Below are 19,745 nucleotides of genomic sequence, written 5' to 3'. Positions count from 1 at the left end.
GTCTGGAGACAATACACATCTCTTTAACCTGTGATCAGTGCTCCTTCCACTCACATTGTTAGCCACTTTAAGACTTGAACAGCAGTTAGGTGTAAAGATTCGCATCCTAATCAGTAATCTGTAAACTGTCTGTGCTTTATATGCTCTGTCTGAGGCCAGAACTCTCCATTCACCTGACTAAAGGGCTAACCCGAAAGCTAGTGAGTTTACTATCAAATAAATCGGTTGGACTGAAACCTGGTGTTGTCAGACTTTTTACTGTGTTTACCCCAGTCCAACGCCGGCATATCCACATCATGCTTAAACTGGACCAGATGCTGGGCAAGACGACAGCTCAGTGACTATCACTGTTTGCTGTGCAGACACATGGATTTGGGCCAGTGTCTGTGGGAGTTTGTGCATTCTCCCCGTGCTTGCATGGGTTTTCTCCGGGTGCTCTGGTTTCCTCCCACACTAAAATGTCTGACAACACCAGGTTTTAGTCCAACCAATTTATCTGATAATAGACTCACAAGCTTTCGGGGTTAGTCCCTTCGTTCCTCCCACACCCCAAAGATGTGCTGTTAGGCTGATTGGCAGTAATAAATTGTCCCTAAATTAGTTTCCCTCAATGTGGATGGCCAATAAAACAGTAGATAAGGGTCATGGGTGGAGGGCGGGGGAGCGGGGGGTGTGTGGTGGAGACTGGTGGTGTTAAAATGGAGGCGCGGGCTCGTTGGGCCGAAGGGCCTGTTTCCCGGGCTGTTTTGTTCTTCATTCTTTGTTAGTCCAAAGATGCGCGGGTTAGGTTGATTGGCCATGCTAAAATTGCCCCTCAGTGTCCTGAGATGCATAGATTAGAGGGATTAGCAGGTAAATGTATACGGATGTGGGGGTAGGGCCTGGGTGGGATTGTGGTCAGTGTAGACTCAATGGGCCAGATGGCCTCTTTCTGCACTGTAGGGTTCTATGATTCTATGATTCTTTACTGTCTGCTGTACAAAGAACAAAGAAAATTACAGCATAGGAACAGGCCCTTCAGCCCTCCAAACGTGCACTGACTACACTGCCTGACGTAACTAAAACCCCCTACGCTTCCGGGGACCATATCCCTCTATTCCCATCTCATTCATGTACTTGTCAAGACGTCCCTTAAAAGTCACTTCTGTATCTACTTCCACTACCTCCCCCAGCAACGAGTTTCATGCACTCACCACTCTCTGTGTAAAAAAATCTGCCTCATATATCTCTTTAAAACTTGCCCCTCGTACCTTAAACCTATGCCCCCTAGCAACTGACTCTTCCACCCTGGGAAAAAGCTTCTGACTATCCACCCTGTTCATGCCCCTCATAATCTTGTAGACTTCTATCAGGTCTCCCCTCAACTTCTGTAAGCACGCAGGTCTACACCTGTGCACTTACTTTCAACAACTGATGCATGAGGACACTATGGTCTCGCTGAATATCCACCACTTAATTTACACCCATTAAAGTAATAATCTGTCTTTCAATTATTGCTACCAAAGTGGATAACCTCACACTGATCCACATTATATTGCATCTGTTATGCATATGCCCACACACACACAGTCTGTTCAAATCACACTGAAGCATCTCTGCATCCTTCTCACAGCTCACCCATCCACTCAACCTTGCATTGTCTGCAAATTTGGAGATAATACATTCAGTTCCCTGTTCCAAATCATTAATATGTAACATTGCTGCAGAGCCGCGTTAGCCACTGACTGTAAATCAAAAAAAGACTCATTTATGTAACTCTTTGCTTCCTACCTGCTAACCAGCTCTCCATCCATCTGAAGACCTTGTCTAAAGTCTTTTGAAAGTTTAAATAAACCATATCCATTGGTTTTCCTCGGTCAACTCTACGAGTTACATCCTCAAGGAATTCCAATAGATTCGTCAAGTATGATTTCCCTTTTGTAAATCCATGCTGATTTTGTCTGATTATATCACTGCCTTCCAAATGCTGAGTTATGAAATCCTTGATAATGGAATCTAGCAACTTCCCCAGTACCGACATTAGGCTCACTGGTCTATAAATCCCTGTTTTCTTTCTACCTTCCTTTTTGAATAGCAGGCTTACATTAGCTACCCTTCAATCTGTAGGAAGGAATCCAGAATCCAAAGAATTTTGGAAAATAACCACCAATGGATCTACTATTTCCAGGGCCACTTCTTTAAGTACTCTGGAGTGAAGATTATCATGACCAGGAGACTTATCCATTTTCAATCCTATCAACTTCTCCAAAACCATTTCTCTACTAATGCGGATTTCCTTCAACTCCTCACTAAAATTTGTTTCTTTCAGAACTTCTGAGTATATTATTCAAGTCTTCTTTTGCGAATACTGAAGCAAAGTATGGATTTAATTCTTTGGCCATTGCATAGAATCATAGAACCCTACAGTTCAGAAAGAGGCCCTTTGGCCCATCGAGTCTGCACCGACCACAATCCCACCCAGGCCCTACCCCCATATCCCTACATATTTTACCCGCTAATCCTGCTAACCTAAACATCTTAGGACAGTAAGGGACAATTTTAGCATTGCCAATCAACCTAACCCGTACATCTTTGGACTGTGGGAGGAAACCAGAGCACCCGGAGGAAACCCACGCAGACACGAGGAGAATGTGCAAACTCCACACAGACAGTGACCCGAGCCAGGAATCGAACTTAGGTCCCTGGAGCTGTGAAGCAGCAGTGCTAACCACTGTGCTACCGTGCTATTCAATGATATGAATTCTCCTGTTTCTGACTGTAAGGGGCCCACGTTCGTTTTTTTGTCAATCCTTTTCGCTTTACATACCTATAAAAACTTTTAGGGTCAATTTTTATGTTCCCCACTAGCTTACATTCATACTCTATTTTCCCCCTTGAACCTGATTAGCAAATAAACAGAAGATCTCCCTGGTTTCACACTACCCAATATCACAAATGCAGCTCAGTTATTCACTTTTCAGGTGTCAAGCGGCCTAGTGCTAAAAATGACAAATACAATCAAATAAATAAACTTCACCACAATACTTACTTCCATCCTTCAGTTTAGTATCTAGTGGGAATGAGTGCAGAAGTTGAACCGCCTGGAGGAGGATAAAGAATGGGTTACTGCTTCTGCTTTGCAGACTGAGGCCTACATTCTCATATTTTTCTTTTGTGCATTGCCAGAATGAACATTTGTTAATTAGACATTCCTCACTAGAGAGCAAGAGGATTGGGATGATGGCTGAGGCAGCATCACAGCAGAGGGGTAAACAGCAATGGCATGGAGCACACATCACATGTGGCTGGGATAGGGGTCTAAACAAAATAGGGGATGGGGGTGGTCCGCTGCAGATGACGTGGGCAAGGATGAAGAAAGAACAAAGAAAATTACAGCACAGAAATAGGCCCTTCGGCCCTCCAAGCCTGCATCAACCATGCTGTCCGACTTAACTAAAACTCCCTATGCTTCCAGGGACCATATCCCTCTATCCTTCATTTGTGTATTTGTCAAGAAGCCCCTTTAAAGTCACTACCGTATCCGCTTACACTACCTCCCCGGGCAACGAGTTCCAGGCACCACCACTCTGTATAAAAAATCTGTCTTGTACATCCCGAGGGGGGAGGGGGAGTTGGGGGCATGCAGGAGGGGGAAGAGCTGAGGTGCGCCCGAGGGGGGGAGGGCACGCCCGACAGGGGAGTTGAAGGCACACCCAAGGTGGGGAAGGGGGAGCTGGAGGCATGACAGAGGGGGACGGTTGAGGGCACACGCAAGGGAGGAGAGGGAGACAGTTGAGGGCGTGCCCAAGGAGGGGAGAGGGGAGGAAGGAGTTGGGGGTGCGCCTGAGAGAGGAGAGGGGAGGGAGGAGTTGAGGGTGTGCCCAAGGGGGACGGTTGGGGATGGGCCCGAGAGGGGAGGGGAATGGTTGGGGGTGGGGGCGTGCCCAGGGGGTGAGGGAGGAAGTGGAAGCATGCCCAAGGGGGAAGGGAGGAAGTGAGGGCGTGCCCGAGGAGGGGGAGGGTGGTTTGGGGGCATGCCGACAGGGGGAAGGGGGGGTTGGAGCTGCCCCCGAAGTGGGGCCTGGGGCCGCGTCTGAGGAGTGGAGGTTTGGGGCGCACCCGAGGATGGGGGGTCAGGGGGGCGCCCGAGGGAGGAGGGGGGGTGCCCAAGGCGGTGGGTTGGAGGCGCAGGCAGCTGCAGAACAGAGTGATAAAATGTAAGTAATGTGCAGACTATCAGAATCTCATTCTACTGCTGTGGCTGGGGAAAAATGAATAGCTGATTAAGAACACAAACATTTACCAAATATGCTGTTAAAAACAGACTGCACTGAGTTGGGACAAAGTTTAATTCGGCAAGTCAACGTTTCTTCGCAGCAATCATAAAACAGAGATCAAAAGTTTGTTAAAGTGACCATAAAAGCATTGACTTACATTCATGATGCACAAATTGTGAAATATTATTCACTATCCTACCTTGTGATGGAAATATTTCTCAAATTTTATTCGTGCCAACGCCACACATTCTTGCCAATCTGCAGGCCACCTATTAAGTAATTTAATTGCTTGAAATGAGCCTTCTAAACTCTCCCCAGTTTGCATTCGCTACAAGACAAAAAGACAACAGAGAATGATTATACTTGCCTGAGAAATAAACATGAACAGAAAAATAATCCAAGAATGGTCAAACTGCAGCATAGTCTGAATGATAAAAGCAAAAAAAAAATTTGCAATTGGGACAAGTTTAATGGTAACAACTGGGCAGCATGGACAAGTTTGGCTGTAGGGCCTGTTTCCATGCTGTAAATCTCGATGACTAATTCAGAAAGTTTAACTTTTTTAATTCAGAAAGGGTATTGTGTGCATATAATGGACCAATTGTGGGGTTGTGAAATGGTAAAGTTTGCATTATAATTGAGGAGTGAATTCACCAAGCTGACAGGTATGAACAAAGAACAACACAGCACGGGAAACAGGCCCTTTGGCCCAACGAGCCCACGCCGCCGTCCCACTGTCCCAGTGACCTATTCATGATTTTAGTCTAGGCCTAATGTGCGAGGATCAGGGAGGTCCAATTTAGGGACAATTTAGTACCCAATCAATCAGCCTAAAAGCACATCTTTGGGATGTGGGAGGAAACCGGAGCACCCGGAGGAAACCCACGCAACCACAGGGAGAACGTGCAAACTCCCACAGACACAGGCCCAAATCCATGTGTCCGCACAGCAACAGAGATAGTCTCTGAGCTGTCATGTTGCCCTCGAGATGGTCCAGTTTAAGCACACTAACGACATGAAGCAATAGGCAACTCCCGAAGCAACGTCCAAGAGCAGCCCACTACAACCTGCCGCATGCATGCCCCTTGCTGGACTTAAATGCCTGTGGAGACAAAAAAATTCATTATTAAATAGGCAAAGACTGTAACATCCCTGAGGCAAAAACGTAATCCCAAGCCTACAATGTTTAGTAAGGCCTACTATATCCCCCTATATGTAGCCCGCTCATGTGGCTGTCTAAGTGACTCTTAAACAACCCTAGCGTGCCTGCTTCCACCACCTTACTCGGTAGTGCATTCCACACCCCCACTACCCTTTGCGTGAAAAACTGCCCTCTAATATTTGTCTTATACCTAGCCCCCCTCACCCTAAGCCCGTGACCCCTCGTTCTATCCATTTCTAATAGCGGAAAAAGTGTGAGATAATCACAAACAGATGGTTTCGGTGGGCTGGCCCATATTCAAGACCAAGATGGTACTGGAGTGTGGCAACTTCTTGCAAGCTGTGCTCAGAATACTTTCTACCTTTTACTTTTGTCCTATGCTTCTAAAGCTTTATTCTAACTATTTTAAACCCTCTAACAATGCTTTAATTCAATCTCTTATGGGTTTGGCAATCCTTAGGACTCTGGAGAAACCAACCTGAAGCTGAGCCGGACCAGCCGCCCACGTGGGACCTGCAGCCAGTGCTGCAGTCTCAGAGCTGGGGCTTTCCCTACACAGGTTCCCAGTGCACAGGAAAATGCCCTAAAGGCTAAGGCCCTCACTCTGAGGACTCCACGCAACCAGCCTTTGAAGCCAGGGCCTTCAATCTGTCAGCTCCCAGTGACCAGGAAAACACTGGCAGAGCTGCATCGTCATCCACCAGATTAGTCGGCATTCTCTTGGCCCCCACAACTCAGGAAAACACTGCTGAAACTGAGGGATTCACTCTGCCAATCTCCACTGGCCAGACCTGCATCCCTGGGGTCTTCCCTCCCCAGCTCCCACCGATCCTGATGGCCAGAACAGCAAGTCTGGAGCCTTCATTCCACTATCCCTGTGACCACAGAGCTGCGACAGAGGCCCAAGGATTCTCTCCACACAACCCCCACCCCCACCTTCTACAATAGCCACATACTCCTAGAAATCAACTCCCACTGTTTAAAAATCACTAACTCTGGTCTTTTAAATTTACACACAAATCTAGCAATCCTCCAACTTCCAAAGGAAGACCCTGACCTAGCAGTGACCCAGAAGACCCCAACACGTGGACCCAGCCATCGGCTCAGCCGCGACCACAACTCCAGAGGTGTCATGGCCCTCAACCCATCCAGGCCAGATCATGGTCTAGACATCCTCCAATCTCCAAACCCATACTTGGAACGCTTGACTGCACAGACCCACCTACCGATGCAGGAACCTCAAACAAGGCAACAAACCTTCCATCCACATACTGACCAGAACGAAGAAACTCTGGCAAACAAGCTAGATAAACTTAAAGCCAGACTCACTTTCCAAAGAGAACTGGACGGCATGGTAAGACAGTGGTTAGCACTGCTGCTTCACAGCTCCAGGGACCTGGGTTCAATTCCCGGCTCGCATCACTGTCTGTGTGGAATTTGCACATTCTCCTCGTGTCTGTGTGGGTTTCCTCGGGTGCTTCAGTTTCCTCCCACAGTCCAAAGATGTGCGGGTTAGGTTGATTGGCCACGCTAAAATTGCCTCTTAGCGTCCAGAGATGTGTAGGTTAGAGGGATTAGCAGGTAAAGTATGTAGGGATATGGGAGTAGGGCCTGGGTGGGATTATGGTCGGTGCAGACTTGAAGGGCCAAAGGGACTCTTCCTGCACTGTAAGGTTCTATGGTAATTCTATGGAGAGTCTGCTGTGTGCTTTGTATCGCAGACTCACAGAATCCTGTGCTACAGAAGGAAGTAATTCAGCCCATTGAGTCTGCACTGACCACAATCCCATCCAGGCCCTATTTCCATAACCCTATGCACTTACCTAGCTAGTCCCCTTGACACTAAGGGTCAATATAGCATGGCCAATGCACCTAACCTATGCATCTTTGGACTATGGGAGGAAATCTGAGCACCCAGAGGAAACCTAAACAGACACGGGAGAACGTGCAAACTCCACACAGTGACTCAAGCCGAGAATCGAACCCGGGTCCCTGGCGAGGTCCCGAGGTAGCAATACTAACCACTGTGCCGCCCCTTCCATTCATGGATGCATGGTTCACTCTTGCTTCACCAGACTGTGCCCTACAACAGGGCTTTTCAACCAACCACATGGACCCTACAATGGCCTCGGGCAAGATTACAGAGGTGGGGTCTGCCTTCTAATCAACAGCTTGTGGTGCCTAGACATAGCTACATTGGCGAGTTTCTGCTTGCTGGACCTAGAATACCTGACACTAAAATGCCATCTCTACCTGAGATGACAGCTGTTTACATCCCACCCCATGCGGATGTGAAGACTGTGCTGAATGAAATATACACCACCACAAAATGCCTTGAGATGAAACATCCCAATGCTTTGTTCATCATGGCCAGGGACTTAAAGCTCACGGGATATGTGGTCAGGTATCTAGATGGGTAGAGAACTGGCTTGCAAAAAGGAGTCAGAGAGTGGTAGTGGAGGGGTCTTTTTCTAGCTGGAGGTCTGTCACTAGTGGTGTGCCGCAGGGCTCGGTACTGGGACCTCTTCTCTTTGTAGTGTATATAAATGATCTGGAAGAGGGAGTAGGTGGTGTGATCAGCAAATTTGCTGATGACACCAAGATGGCTGGATTGGCGGGCAGTGAGGAGCAGTGTCTGGCAATACAACGGGATATAGATAGGTTGGTTGATTGGGCAGATACATGGCAAATGGAGTTTAATCCGGATAAATGTGAGGTGATGCATTTTGGCCGGAATAATGTAGGGGGGAGTTATATGATAAAGGGTAAGCCCGTAAGGAGTATAGAATCGCAGCAAGACCTGGGGGTGCAAGTGCACAAGTCTTTGAAGGTGGCAGTGCAAGTGGAGAGTGTGGTGAAGAAAGCCTATGGTATGTTAGCCTTTATAGGAAGGGGTATAGAATATAAGAGCTGGAGTCTAATGTTGCAGTTGTACAGAACGTTGGTTAGGCCGCATTTGGAGTACTGCGTCCAGTTCTGGTCGCCTTACGACCGGAAGGACGTGGAGACTCTGGAGAGAGTGCAGAGGAGGTTTACCAGGATGTTGCCTGGTATGGAAGGACTGGGGTATGAGGAAAGATTGAAGAAATTGGGGCTCTTTTCCCTTGAAAGATGCCAAACGAGGGGGGATCTAATAGAGGTATATAAGATTATGAAGGGTATAGATAGAGTAAACAGAAGTAAGCTATTTCCTATAATAGAGACACGTAGGACAAGGGGCCATGGACTTAAGGTGAGGAGGGAGAGGTACAACACAGATATTAGAGGGAGGTTTTTCACACAGAGGGTAGTGGGGGTATGGAATGCTCTGCCAAGTAAGGTGGTGGAGGCAAATATGCTACAGTCCTTTAAGAGTAACTTAGACAGGCACATGACTGAGTTAGAGATGGGTGGATATAGGAGATCCTTTTAAATAAGGGTCATTAGCATTGGGGCGTCCCTGGTAATGTAAATGGGTATAGTATGATAATAATGTTTTTTCTCTTTTCATTCACAGGTTTTAAGTTGGTCCACCTCGTGCCCAACGAGGGGCATACACACGATGGGTCGTACTGGGGCTGCTCTTGGTTGTTCGAGATTGGCCTAGTGCTTCATGTCATTAGTGTGTGCCTAAACTGGACAAGATACTGGGCAAGACGACAGCTCAGTGACTATCGCTGATTGCTGTGCAGACACATGGATTTGGGCCGGTGTCTGTGGCAGTTTGCGCATTCTCCCCGTGCTTGCGTGGGTTTTCTCCGGGTGCTCCGGTTTCCTCCCACACCCCAAAGATGTGCTATTAGGCTGATTGGCAGGAATAAATTGTCCCTAAATCAGTTTCCCTCAATCTGGATGGCCATAAAACATTAGACAGGGGTGATGGGTAGATAGGTGGACTGGTGGTGTTGAGATGGCGGCGCGGGCTCGTTGGGCCGAAGGGCCTGTTTCCCGGGCTGATTTTGTTCTTTGTTCAAGCAGGCCAAGCTCAAGAGAGTTCTACCAAGATGTCTCCTGTTCCATCAGAGGCCCAAGCTAGATGACTGCTACACAAATATCAAAAATGTCCACCGCTGTATCCCCCGCCAAACTTTGCTGTGCTCCTGCTCCCAGCTTACAGGCAAAAACTGTAAGAATTTAAAGAAAGTAGAAAGTAGTGCAAAGAAAGTAGTGCAATGTTGATCTGAGGAATCAGATGATCTACGGGACTGCTTAGAGTCAATAGACTGGTCCGTACTTAAAAACTTTGCAATCAGCTTGTACGCCACTACAGTAACTGACTTCATTAGTAAGTGTATAGAAGGCCATGTGTCAAAGAAGCAAATTAGAACATAGAACATAGAACATTACAGCGCAGAACAGGCCCTTCGGCCCACGATGTTGCGCCGACCAGTTAAAAAAAAACAACAATGACCCACTAACCTAAACCAATCCCTTTTCGTCCATAAACCTGTCCACAGACCTCTTAAACGCCCCCAAACTAGGCGCATTTACAACTGCAGCAGGCAGGGCATTCCAATCCCTCACCACCCTCTGGGTAAAGAACCTACCTCTGACATCCGTCCTATAACTACCCCCCCTTAGTTTAAAGCCATGCCCCCTCGTGCTAGATTTTTCCATCAGAGGAAAAAGGCTATCACTATCCACCCTATCTAAACCTCTAATCATCTTATATGTTTCAATAAGATCCCCTCTTAGCCGCCTTCTTTCCAGCGAAAACAACTCCAAATCCCTCAGCCTCTCCTCATAGGATCTCCCCTCCATACCAGGCAACATCCTGGTAAACCTCCTCTGCACCCTCTCCAAAGCCTCCACATCCTTCCTGTAATGTGGGGACCGGAACTGCACACAATACTCCAAGTGCGGCCGCACCAGAGTTGTGTACAGTTGCAACATAACGCTACGACTCCTAAATTCAATCCCCCTACCAATAAACGCCAAGACACTGTATGCCTTCTTAACAACCTTATCTACTTGATTCCCAACTTTCAGGGATCTATGTACACATACACCTAGATCCCTCTGCTCATCCACACTATTCAAAGTCTTCCCGTTAGCCCTATACTCAACACATCTGTTATTCCTACCAAAGTGAATTACCTCACATTTCTCTGCATTAAACTCCATCCGCCACCTCTCGGCCCAGCTCTGCAACCTGTCTAAGTCTTCCTGCAAACTATGACACCCTTCCTCACTATCTACCACACCTCCGACTTTGGTGTCATCAGCAAATTTACTGATCCACCCAACTATACCCTCATCCAGATCATTAATAAAAATCACAAACAGCAGTGGCCCCAACACAGATCCCTGAGGCACACCACTTGTAATTGAGTGTTTCCCAACTGGAAGCCATGGATGAACAGGGATATCCACTGCCTACTGGAAGTCCAGATCTGAAGCATTCAAGTCAGACGACACTGACCCATACAAAAAAGCCAGATATGATCTACGGAGATCAGTACCGGACCAAGCTAGAATCCCAGGCTAGCCATAAGGGTGCCTGCTAACTATGGCAAGGCCTGCAAAACAGAACGGGCTCAAGATGAAGGCAGATAAAATTGCCGGCTCCAGTGCACCCTTCCCTGATGAGCTCAAGATATTCTGTGCATGATTTGAGCAAGAGGTCAGCGAAAGCACGCCCTCCATCCTAGAAGTTTCAGATGAACCTGTATCCGAGGTCACCACTGCTGGCGTCAGAGCAGACTTCTCAAAAGTTAACCCACAGGAAGCATCATCAACACTGTCTACACTTCCCGCTGCCTTGGAAAAGGAGCCAGCATAATCAAGCACCCCATGTACCCTGGACATTCTCTCTTCCACCATCTTCCGTCGGGAAAAAGATACAAAAGTCTGAGATCACGTAACAACTGACTCAAAATTAGTTTCCAATTCCACCCTTCCAACATAGTTTATCACTGACTCGTCCTTTCCATGACTTCTGTTTCCACTTCTAGGCTACAGGTGAGCTACCATAAGCTCACTGGCTCCCACCATTACCTCGTCTACACGTCACTTTGGGACCAGTGACCATAATTTCTTTAGTTTTAAGACAGCTATGGAGAATGATAGGTCTGGCCCAGAAATTAAAATTCTAAATTTGGCCAAGGCCAATTTTGATGGTATTAAGCAGGAGCTTTCGAAAGTTAATTGGGGGAGTCTGTGGGAAGGCAAAGGGATGTTTGGTAAGTGGGAGGCTTTCAAAAAAGTGTGTTAACCAAGGTTTAAGGTAAGCACAATCCTCTTAGAGTAAAGGGCAAGGCTGGTAGAAGTAGTAGGGAACCCTGGATATTGACGCCCTGGTCAAAAAGAAGAGGGCACATGACGTGCATAGGCAGCTGGGATCGAGTGGATCCCGTGGCAGTAGAGTTAAGAGAGAAATCAGGAGGATAAAAAGGGCACACAAGATTGTTTTGGCAGATAAAACAAAGGAGAATCCAAAGAGCTCCTACAAATATATCAAACGCAAAAGACTAACTAGGGAGAAAGTAGGGCTTCTTAAGGATCAACAAGGTCATCTATGTGTGGATCCACAAGGAATGGGTGAGATCCCAAATTAATATTTCTCATCAGTATTTACTGTTGAGAAAAGGTTGGATGTTAGGGAACTTGGGGAAATAAATGGTGATGAATTGAGGCGTGTACATTATAAGATAGAAGGTGGTGCTGGAAATCTGAAAACACATCAAGCTAGATAAATCCCCGGGATCTGATGAAATGTATCCCAGGACGTTGTGGGAGGCTAGGGAGGAAATTGCGGGTCCCCTGGCAGAGATATTTGAATCATTGATAGTCACAGATGAAGTGCCTGAAGATTGGAGAGTGGCAAATGTTGTGCCTTTGTTTAAAAAGGGCTGCAGGGAAAAGCCTGGGAGCAACAGGCCGGTGAGCCTCACATCTGTGGTGGATTACTTGTTAGAAGGTATTTTGAGAGACAGGACCTACAGGCACTTAGAGATACAAGGGCTGATTAGGGACAGTTAGCATGGCATTGTGAGTGAAAAATCATGCCTCACAAATTTGAGAGAATTTTTTGAAGAGATAACCAAGAAGGTAGATGAGCGCAGTGCACTGGTGTTTTCTACACGGACTTTAGCAAGGCCTTTGAAAATATACCGCATGGTAGGTTGTTGCATAAGGTTAAATCTCATAGGATCCAGGGTGATGTAGCTAAATGGATACAAAATTAGTTTGATGACCGAAGACAGAGGGCAGTGGTAGAGGGTTGTTTTTCAAACTGGAGGCCTATGACCAGCGGTGTGCTTCAGGGATCGGTGCTGGATCCACTGTTATTTGTCATTTATATTAATGATTTGGAAGAGAATATATATGGCATGGTTAGTAAGTTTGCAGATGACACCAAGATTGGTAGCATTGTGGACAGTGAAAAAGGTTATCTAGGATTGCAACAGCATCATGATTAGTTGGGCCAGTGGGCTGATGAATGGCAGATGGAGTTTAATTTAAATAAGTGCAAGGTGATGCATTTTGGTAGACTGAACCAGGGCAGGACTCCGTTAATGGTAGGGCACTGGGGAGAGTTACAGAACAAAGATCTAGGGGTACATGTTCATAGCTCATTGAAAGTTGAGTCACAGGTGGACACAGTGTGACTCCTGTGCATGCTTGGTTTCACTGGTCAGAACACTGAATACAGAAGTTGGGATATCTTGTTAAAGTTATACAAGTTATACAAGACTTGGAATAGTGCGTACAGTTCTGGTCACCCTATTATAGGAAGGATATTATTAAACTAGAAAGAGAGGAGAAAAAATTTACCAGAATGCGACCAGAACCTGATGGTTTGAGTTATAAGGGGAGGCTGGATAGACTGAGATTTTTTTCTCTGGAGCGCAGGAGGCTGAGGGGTGATCTTATGGAGGTCTAAAAAATAATGAGGGGCATAGATCAGCTAAACGGTCAATATCTTTTCCCAAATGTAGGGGAGTCTAAAACTAGAGGGCATAGGTTTAAGGTGAGTGGGGAGAGATTCAAAAGTGTCCAGAGTGGCAATTTTTTCATACAGAGGGTGGTCAGTGTCTGGAACAAGCTGCCACAAATAGTAGTTGAGGTGTCTAATTTTGTCTTTCAAAAACCATTTAGACAGATGGGTATAGAAGGATATAGGCCAAATGCGGGTGATTGGGACGAGCTTAGGGGTTTAAAAAAAAGGGGCAGGATGGACAAGTTGGGCTGAAGGGCCTGTTTCCATGCTGTAACCGCTATGAGTCTATGACTTCCTCCTACCCTGCTCCCTCCGGGGACCCTATGCCATTCTTCCAGTTTCTCCATCTCATTTGTTCTATTGGTGGCAACTTCTATACCAGTTCTTCAGGCGGTTGGTTTTATTCCTCCTCCATCTGGTCAATATTTTGCTTGCCATTGACTGCACTTCTGCTTTCACCCTTTCCTCTGCCTCCCAGAGTCATGGTAGGCATCCTTTGTCCTCTCTTTTAGTCAGGAAACAGAGGTAGGATGAAGTGATCGATCTATTGTTAAATATTAGAAATAAGATATATGGGTTTAACTTATGTGTTGGAACGGGTACAACTTCAGTTAGATTTACATTAAGCAAAGGCGTTTGCACATATGGTGGTTTTGGTTTCAGTTCAAACTGTTTCTATTGTGCTGAGAGAGTTTATGAGGTAAATTAAACAAGTACTTGAGATGTTGCTTAGCAACCTAACCTTTTAGGGAGTAGTTGTTCTTCAGTTTAGTTTTAATTAGAAGCCAGAGTAGGGGTGCACAGCAGCTAAAGAGGGAATATCTTTCTCATCTTTGCTAGAAGAAAAGCCATGAAGTGGAGTAAGGTGCAAAGAAGCAAGTGCCAGGGATCTGAAGAACAGCTAGTTAAGGAAACTAGACAAATGAAGGGAAGTGTCCAGGAAATCTGAAATTAAACAGGATCTAGAGCAGGGTACTGTTCACTGAAGCCACAGACAGAGTTGAGAAGAAGTTGGCTATTGAGAAGCCAGAAAGATATCTGATGTGGTTCTAAGGTTTGCTATATCTTACTATAGCCTGTAAAGTGGTAGCTGAAGTAATTATCGAGCAATCAATGGCTGGATCTCCCAGTTTGTATGAAAGCATTCAAGTCAAAGGAATCCTGAGCAGAAAATTGGAAAACCTGGAGGCGGGTTCTCGACGAAAATAGCTGATAGAAAGCACTGGTTCAAAGAGAATTTTAAAGCACGTCTTTCTGAGGGTAGAATTTGGAAACAATCATGTGACAATCATCTGGGTAGAATCTGAGGAAAAGATCAACGGAGTGGCATCTGCCATTTGGTTTCAGAGTGAGGTGTTATCCTTGAGATCTACGTACATTTGTGAATGCAATGGGGAGTATTGCATTACCATACTTTTCATGTATTCTTTTGTTAAAAGCTAATTGGCAGCCCTATGACTCTTCTTCCACATTCTCTGAAGAAAGTAAAAGTTGCAGTCTTTTGAGCCAAGGTTTCATTCTGGGATCGTCCCGTCCAGTTATAACACCAACTGGCATCATAACACTTCCGCCCCACCAATCTCCACATTCAACAGTCATCCATCATTAAATGCATCTTCTCCTGTCTTGCCAAAGCAACTATTCCTTCAGCAAAACCCTGGGGGTTCACTCTTCTATCACATCTCCCCCATAGGTTTTGGGTGTCCTACCAGTCATCTGACTTTGGCTACTTCACGGTACAGAAAATCCTTAGGTACGTGATCATGTTCCATCAGTGAAATCACCTCTGCTTGATGAGCACCAACTTGGAGAGTTTTGCCTTGAGAAGACTACTGCATTTGTGATTTTGTTCTTTTACTAGATGCCTAGAGTGCACTGCAAACAATGCAGTTTCCTTTCTTGATTATCAGTGATCTATTTTCCAGTCACACAATAAGATGCAGAGAACACAGGCCCCAAAAACCCACATAATGGTTCAATGAATCAGTTTGATATTCCATGCACACTTTGTAATGTGATTCGATCTACTTTATCAAGGGAGTGTATGAAGTTAAATCTTCCATTAACCTCCTCCATTCCAAAGAAAACATCTCCAACATATTCAACAAAAAAAAAATTCCAGCATATTCAATTTTTCCTCATAACTAAAATTCAGTCTAACATCTTCACAAGTCTCTTCTGTGTTATACAAAAACTAAAATCATATGGGATTCGGAGTGAACAGGTTAGATGGATACAGAACTGGCTTGGTCATAGGAGACAGAGAGGAGCAGAGGAAGGGTGTTTTTCAGAATAGAGATCTGTAGCTAGAGGTGTTTCACAACGATCAGTGCTGGGACCTCTGTTGTTTGTAGTATATATAAATGATACGGAGGAAAATGTGAGTGGTCTGACTGGTAAGTTTGTTGATGACACGAAGATTGGTGGAGTTGCTGATATTGCCGGGGATTGTCAGAGGATACAACAGGGTATGGACAGATTGGAGACTTGGACACAGAATTGGCAGGTGGAGTTTAATCTAGTCAAATGTGAGGTGATGAATTTTAGAGGATCAAATTTAGGTGTGAATTATATTGTAAACCCTTAGGAACATTAACATACAGAGGGATCTGGATGTGCAGGTCCACAGTTCCCTAAAAGTAGCAACATAGGTGGCCAAGGTGATTAAGAAAGCATATGGCATGCTTGCCTTCATCAGCTGCAGCACTGAGTACGAGAGTTGGGAAATCATGTTGCAGCTATATAAAACTTCGGTTATACCGCATTTGGAATACTACATGCATTTCTGGTCACCATTCTACCAGAAGGATCTGGAAGTTTTGGAGACAGTGCAAAGAAAGTTCACCAGGATGTTACCTGGTCTTGAGGGTGCTGACTATGAGGAGAGGTTGAATAAACTAGGATTGTTTTCACTGGAAAGACCAAGGCTGAGGGGAGACCCAATGGAGGTCTACAAAATTATGAGAGGCACAGACAGGTGGATAGTCAGGGGCTTTTTCCAAGTGTCAATTACAAAGGGGCATAGGTTCAAGTTGAGAGATGGAAAGTTTAAGGGGGATGTGCAGCAGATGTTTTTCACGCAGAGAGTGGTTGGTGCCTGGGATGCGGTGCCAGAGGAGGTGGTGGCAGGAGGCTCATTAGTAACATTTAAGAGGTATCTGGATGGGTACAGGATTAGGGAGGGAAGAGCACGATATGGACTGAGTAAGGGTAGAAGGTTTTTTTTAGTTTAGTTAGGGCATCATGATGGGCACAGGCTCGGAAGGCCGAAGGGCCTGTTACTGTGTTGTACTTTTCTTTGTTCTATATCTTTCCTGTAATGTGGTGACCAGAACTATAAACAATATTTTAGCCATGGCCTCAACAGAATGGAGGAGGTTAATGAAAGATTTAACCTCATACACTCAATTATCAGGGACCTTGATAAAGTAGATCGAATCACATTACAAAACGTGCATGGAACATCAAACTGATTCCTTGGACCATTGTGTGGGTTTTTGGGGCCTGTGTTCTCTGCATCTTGTACAGTTCTAGCACAACCTCCCTGTTTTTAAGTTCTAGGCCTTGGTCAGTAAATGAAAATAGCCTGACTATCTTCCTGGCAACCTTATCATGCTATCCTGCTACGTTCTTTGAATCTGCTGACATACAATCTTAAGATCCCTGCATTGCTTTATACTTTTCAGGATCCTATCATTTATTGTACATTTCCTTGCCTTGTTTGTCCTTTCCAAATGCATTACCTCATACTTATCTGGATTGAATTCAGTTTTCCACAGTTACCCACTGACCAGTCCATTAATATCTTCCTGCAGTCTACGGTTTTCTTACACATAGCCATGCAGCCAATATTAGTATCATCTGCAAACTTTTTAATAATATGGTTTATATTTAAGTTAAATTAATTAGTATACATCATGAACAGTGTGGAACCCAGTACTGAACCTTGCAGAACCCCACTGGAGACACATTCTTACAACAAAAATACCCAATCGTAACCCCTTGCTTCCTGCAATTGAGCCAATTTAGGATTGAAAGTTGGAAATTTACGATCAGATCCTCTGCTTCTTTCCTCCCATGCTTCATTCAACACCCTGAATATATTTTAACTGGGCCTGGTGATTTATCCACTTTCAAGAATGCTAACTACTTTAATCTTTGTTTATTTCACTATTTGTTGATCAGGTCAACATTCATCAATATAATGTCACCAATGCAATAGGAAAATAAATCCTTTTAAAGTTGTAGTATTCGCTACAACTTCACTCTTGACCCCCTTCTGCAACAACGTTGCCATTCACACACCCTAGTTTGCTCTTGCCCTGCTTCCACCCTGCTCGCTCCCACCCAGCTCACCTTCTTGCTCTATATTATTTGATATCCCATTCAATATTTCACATCTGTCATCATTAACTACAGTATTTCCTTTATTGCTCTCATTTATACAGGCAGATCTTGGTTCAAAACTACCCGTTTTCTTATTAGACTTAATACATGACTAAAATAGGTTTCTTGAACACATTTTAATAATTTGACACCTTTTGTATCTTTTTACAATCAATTTATTCTAGCTAATATATTTGCTCTTCTTTACCTGTCTCTATTTGGATGTCTATAACATACTCCTAGCTGTGTGATTACTCATTTTTTGTTCCTTAATTCAATCCACATGGCTTCATTTGATGCTCTTTCTAGTTTGTTAGCCTCCTCCCAGCTTCTTCAACCAATATCGTGACTCCTCTTCCTTTTTCTCTCCCTCCTTTCACATTTGAAAACCCTGTATTAAGAAATGTTGAACTGACATTCCTCTTTGTCTTTAAGCCACAATTCAGTAATAGCTGTGATATCATAATTTCAAGCGTCCATTCCAAGTGTGCTGTCAATTTATTTGCTTTACTCCTTGGGCTACTTGCATTGAAATAAATAGCATTCATTGAACCTCTGTGGTCTATTTCCTCACTTTTGATTCCTTGACTTAGAAATAAAACCATAGAACCATAGAAAATTTACAGCTCAAAGACAGGCCTTTTGGCCCTTCTTGTCTGTGCCGAACCATTTTTTGCCTAGAGCCACTGACCTGCACTTGGACCATATCCCTCCACACCCCTCTCATCCATGTACCTATCCAAGTTTTCCTTAAATGTTAAAAGTGACCCACATTTACCACTTTATGACTTCTGCTCGTTTACTAATTTACAGCTTTTGTTTTCCAGTTTTGCTTCGCTTCCTTCTGAATCTACATTCAGGTTCCCTCCCCCACACCAAACCAGTTTAAATGCATCACTAGTGAACATCCCTGTCAAGATATTGATCCCAGTCCCGTCACGTTGCAACCTCACCAACTCATGCAACTTCCATCTCCCCAAGATCAGTCACGATGTCCCAGGAGTTGAAAGCCCTCCTTCCTGCACCACCTCTCCAGCCATAAATTCAACTGTACTATATCATGCTATTAGACAGGCATGGTTGTTAGCCTTGGAAAGAATTGGCTCAATCACCAACCCTTCTAAAGTTCTATGTGCTACAATGTAGGCTCTTTTAGCCTTTTGAAAATCAAGACCTACTTTGAAAAGAAGTGAATGTATATGAGTGCCCTGAATTAGCAAGTGGTTCTGCAATGTTTGTTTAATATACTGCAATATCATTCACATTCTTTTAAAGGTCTGATTCCCCAATTTGCATTTCAGTTCATTATTCTCACCTGGAGAACACTGTCTGTTGATTTATAGGTTTCCCAAAACTTGTTGTACATTGAGGGTTTGTATGAAAAGGAACTTTCAAACTGAAATGAGAAATGGGAGAAAAATTCTACATCAGAAAATAACAGAACACTTAAATTAGCATGTAGTCTAAAGAAGTTGATGCAAAAGTATTCTATCTGTTACATACCTTATCTCTCGCCCACTGTATTGTGTGTTCAATTAATGCCGGAAAGGATTTTAATGTGCAAAATGGGATTTCTTCTTCAGGAGGATCTCGCTGTACAAAACCAATATTGAATTAGCAAATGTAGTAACATACAAGTGTTGAAACATTGATATTGCACAGCAAAAATCCCCAAAGTGGACAGCACCATTTGTTACTTGCTTCACATGCTGTTGTACAGAACCAGTTCAGTAATAGCAAAATTTGAAATGATAACACTTCTTGTGTTATCCCAAGACTTCCCAAGGCTCAATTGTTCCACTGAATCTATGTCAGTCTTCAACTGTAAGAAGTCTCGCAACACCAGGTTAGACCTGGTGTTGTAAGACTTTTTACTGTGTTTACCCCAATCCAACACCGGCATCTCCACATCAGTCTTCAACTGCCCAGCACCGGTCATTAGATTTTGATCAGAATTAGCAACCCTGGTGAAATATAAAAACGCCGTACAAAATACAAACCAATAACATAATGGGCTACA

The 19,745-nt window shown here is 44.7% G+C and overlaps 1 protein-coding gene across 2 annotated transcripts in view; it reads right to left on the bottom strand.

Annotated features, from left to right (window-relative positions):
• Nucleotides 1-19,745, bottom strand: part of uba6 (ubiquitin like modifier activating enzyme 6) — a 236,257-nt gene that overhangs the window by 37,997 nt on the left and 178,515 nt on the right. For both annotated transcript variants that reach the window (XM_080188556.1, XM_080188557.1), the window contains 4 exons: nucleotides 19,229-19,318; nucleotides 19,041-19,121; nucleotides 4,456-4,584; nucleotides 3,029-3,080 (listed from right to left, as the gene is read on the bottom strand). In XM_080188556.1, coding sequence (XP_080044682.1) covers nucleotides 3,029-3,080; nucleotides 4,456-4,584; nucleotides 19,041-19,121; nucleotides 19,229-19,318 — 352 coding nt within the window. The remainder of the gene's footprint in view (nucleotides 1-3,028; nucleotides 3,081-4,455; nucleotides 4,585-19,040; nucleotides 19,122-19,228; nucleotides 19,319-19,745) is intronic.

The sequence above is a fragment of the Carcharhinus amblyrhynchos genome, chromosome 5 (assembly GCF_965287045.1).
Source record: "Carcharhinus amblyrhynchos chromosome 5, sCarAmb.v2.hapA, whole genome shotgun sequence".
Taxonomy (NCBI): Eukaryota; Metazoa; Chordata; class Chondrichthyes; order Carcharhiniformes; family Carcharhinidae; genus Carcharhinus; species Carcharhinus amblyrhynchos.
This window is presented reverse-complemented; position numbering and strand designations above follow the sequence as displayed.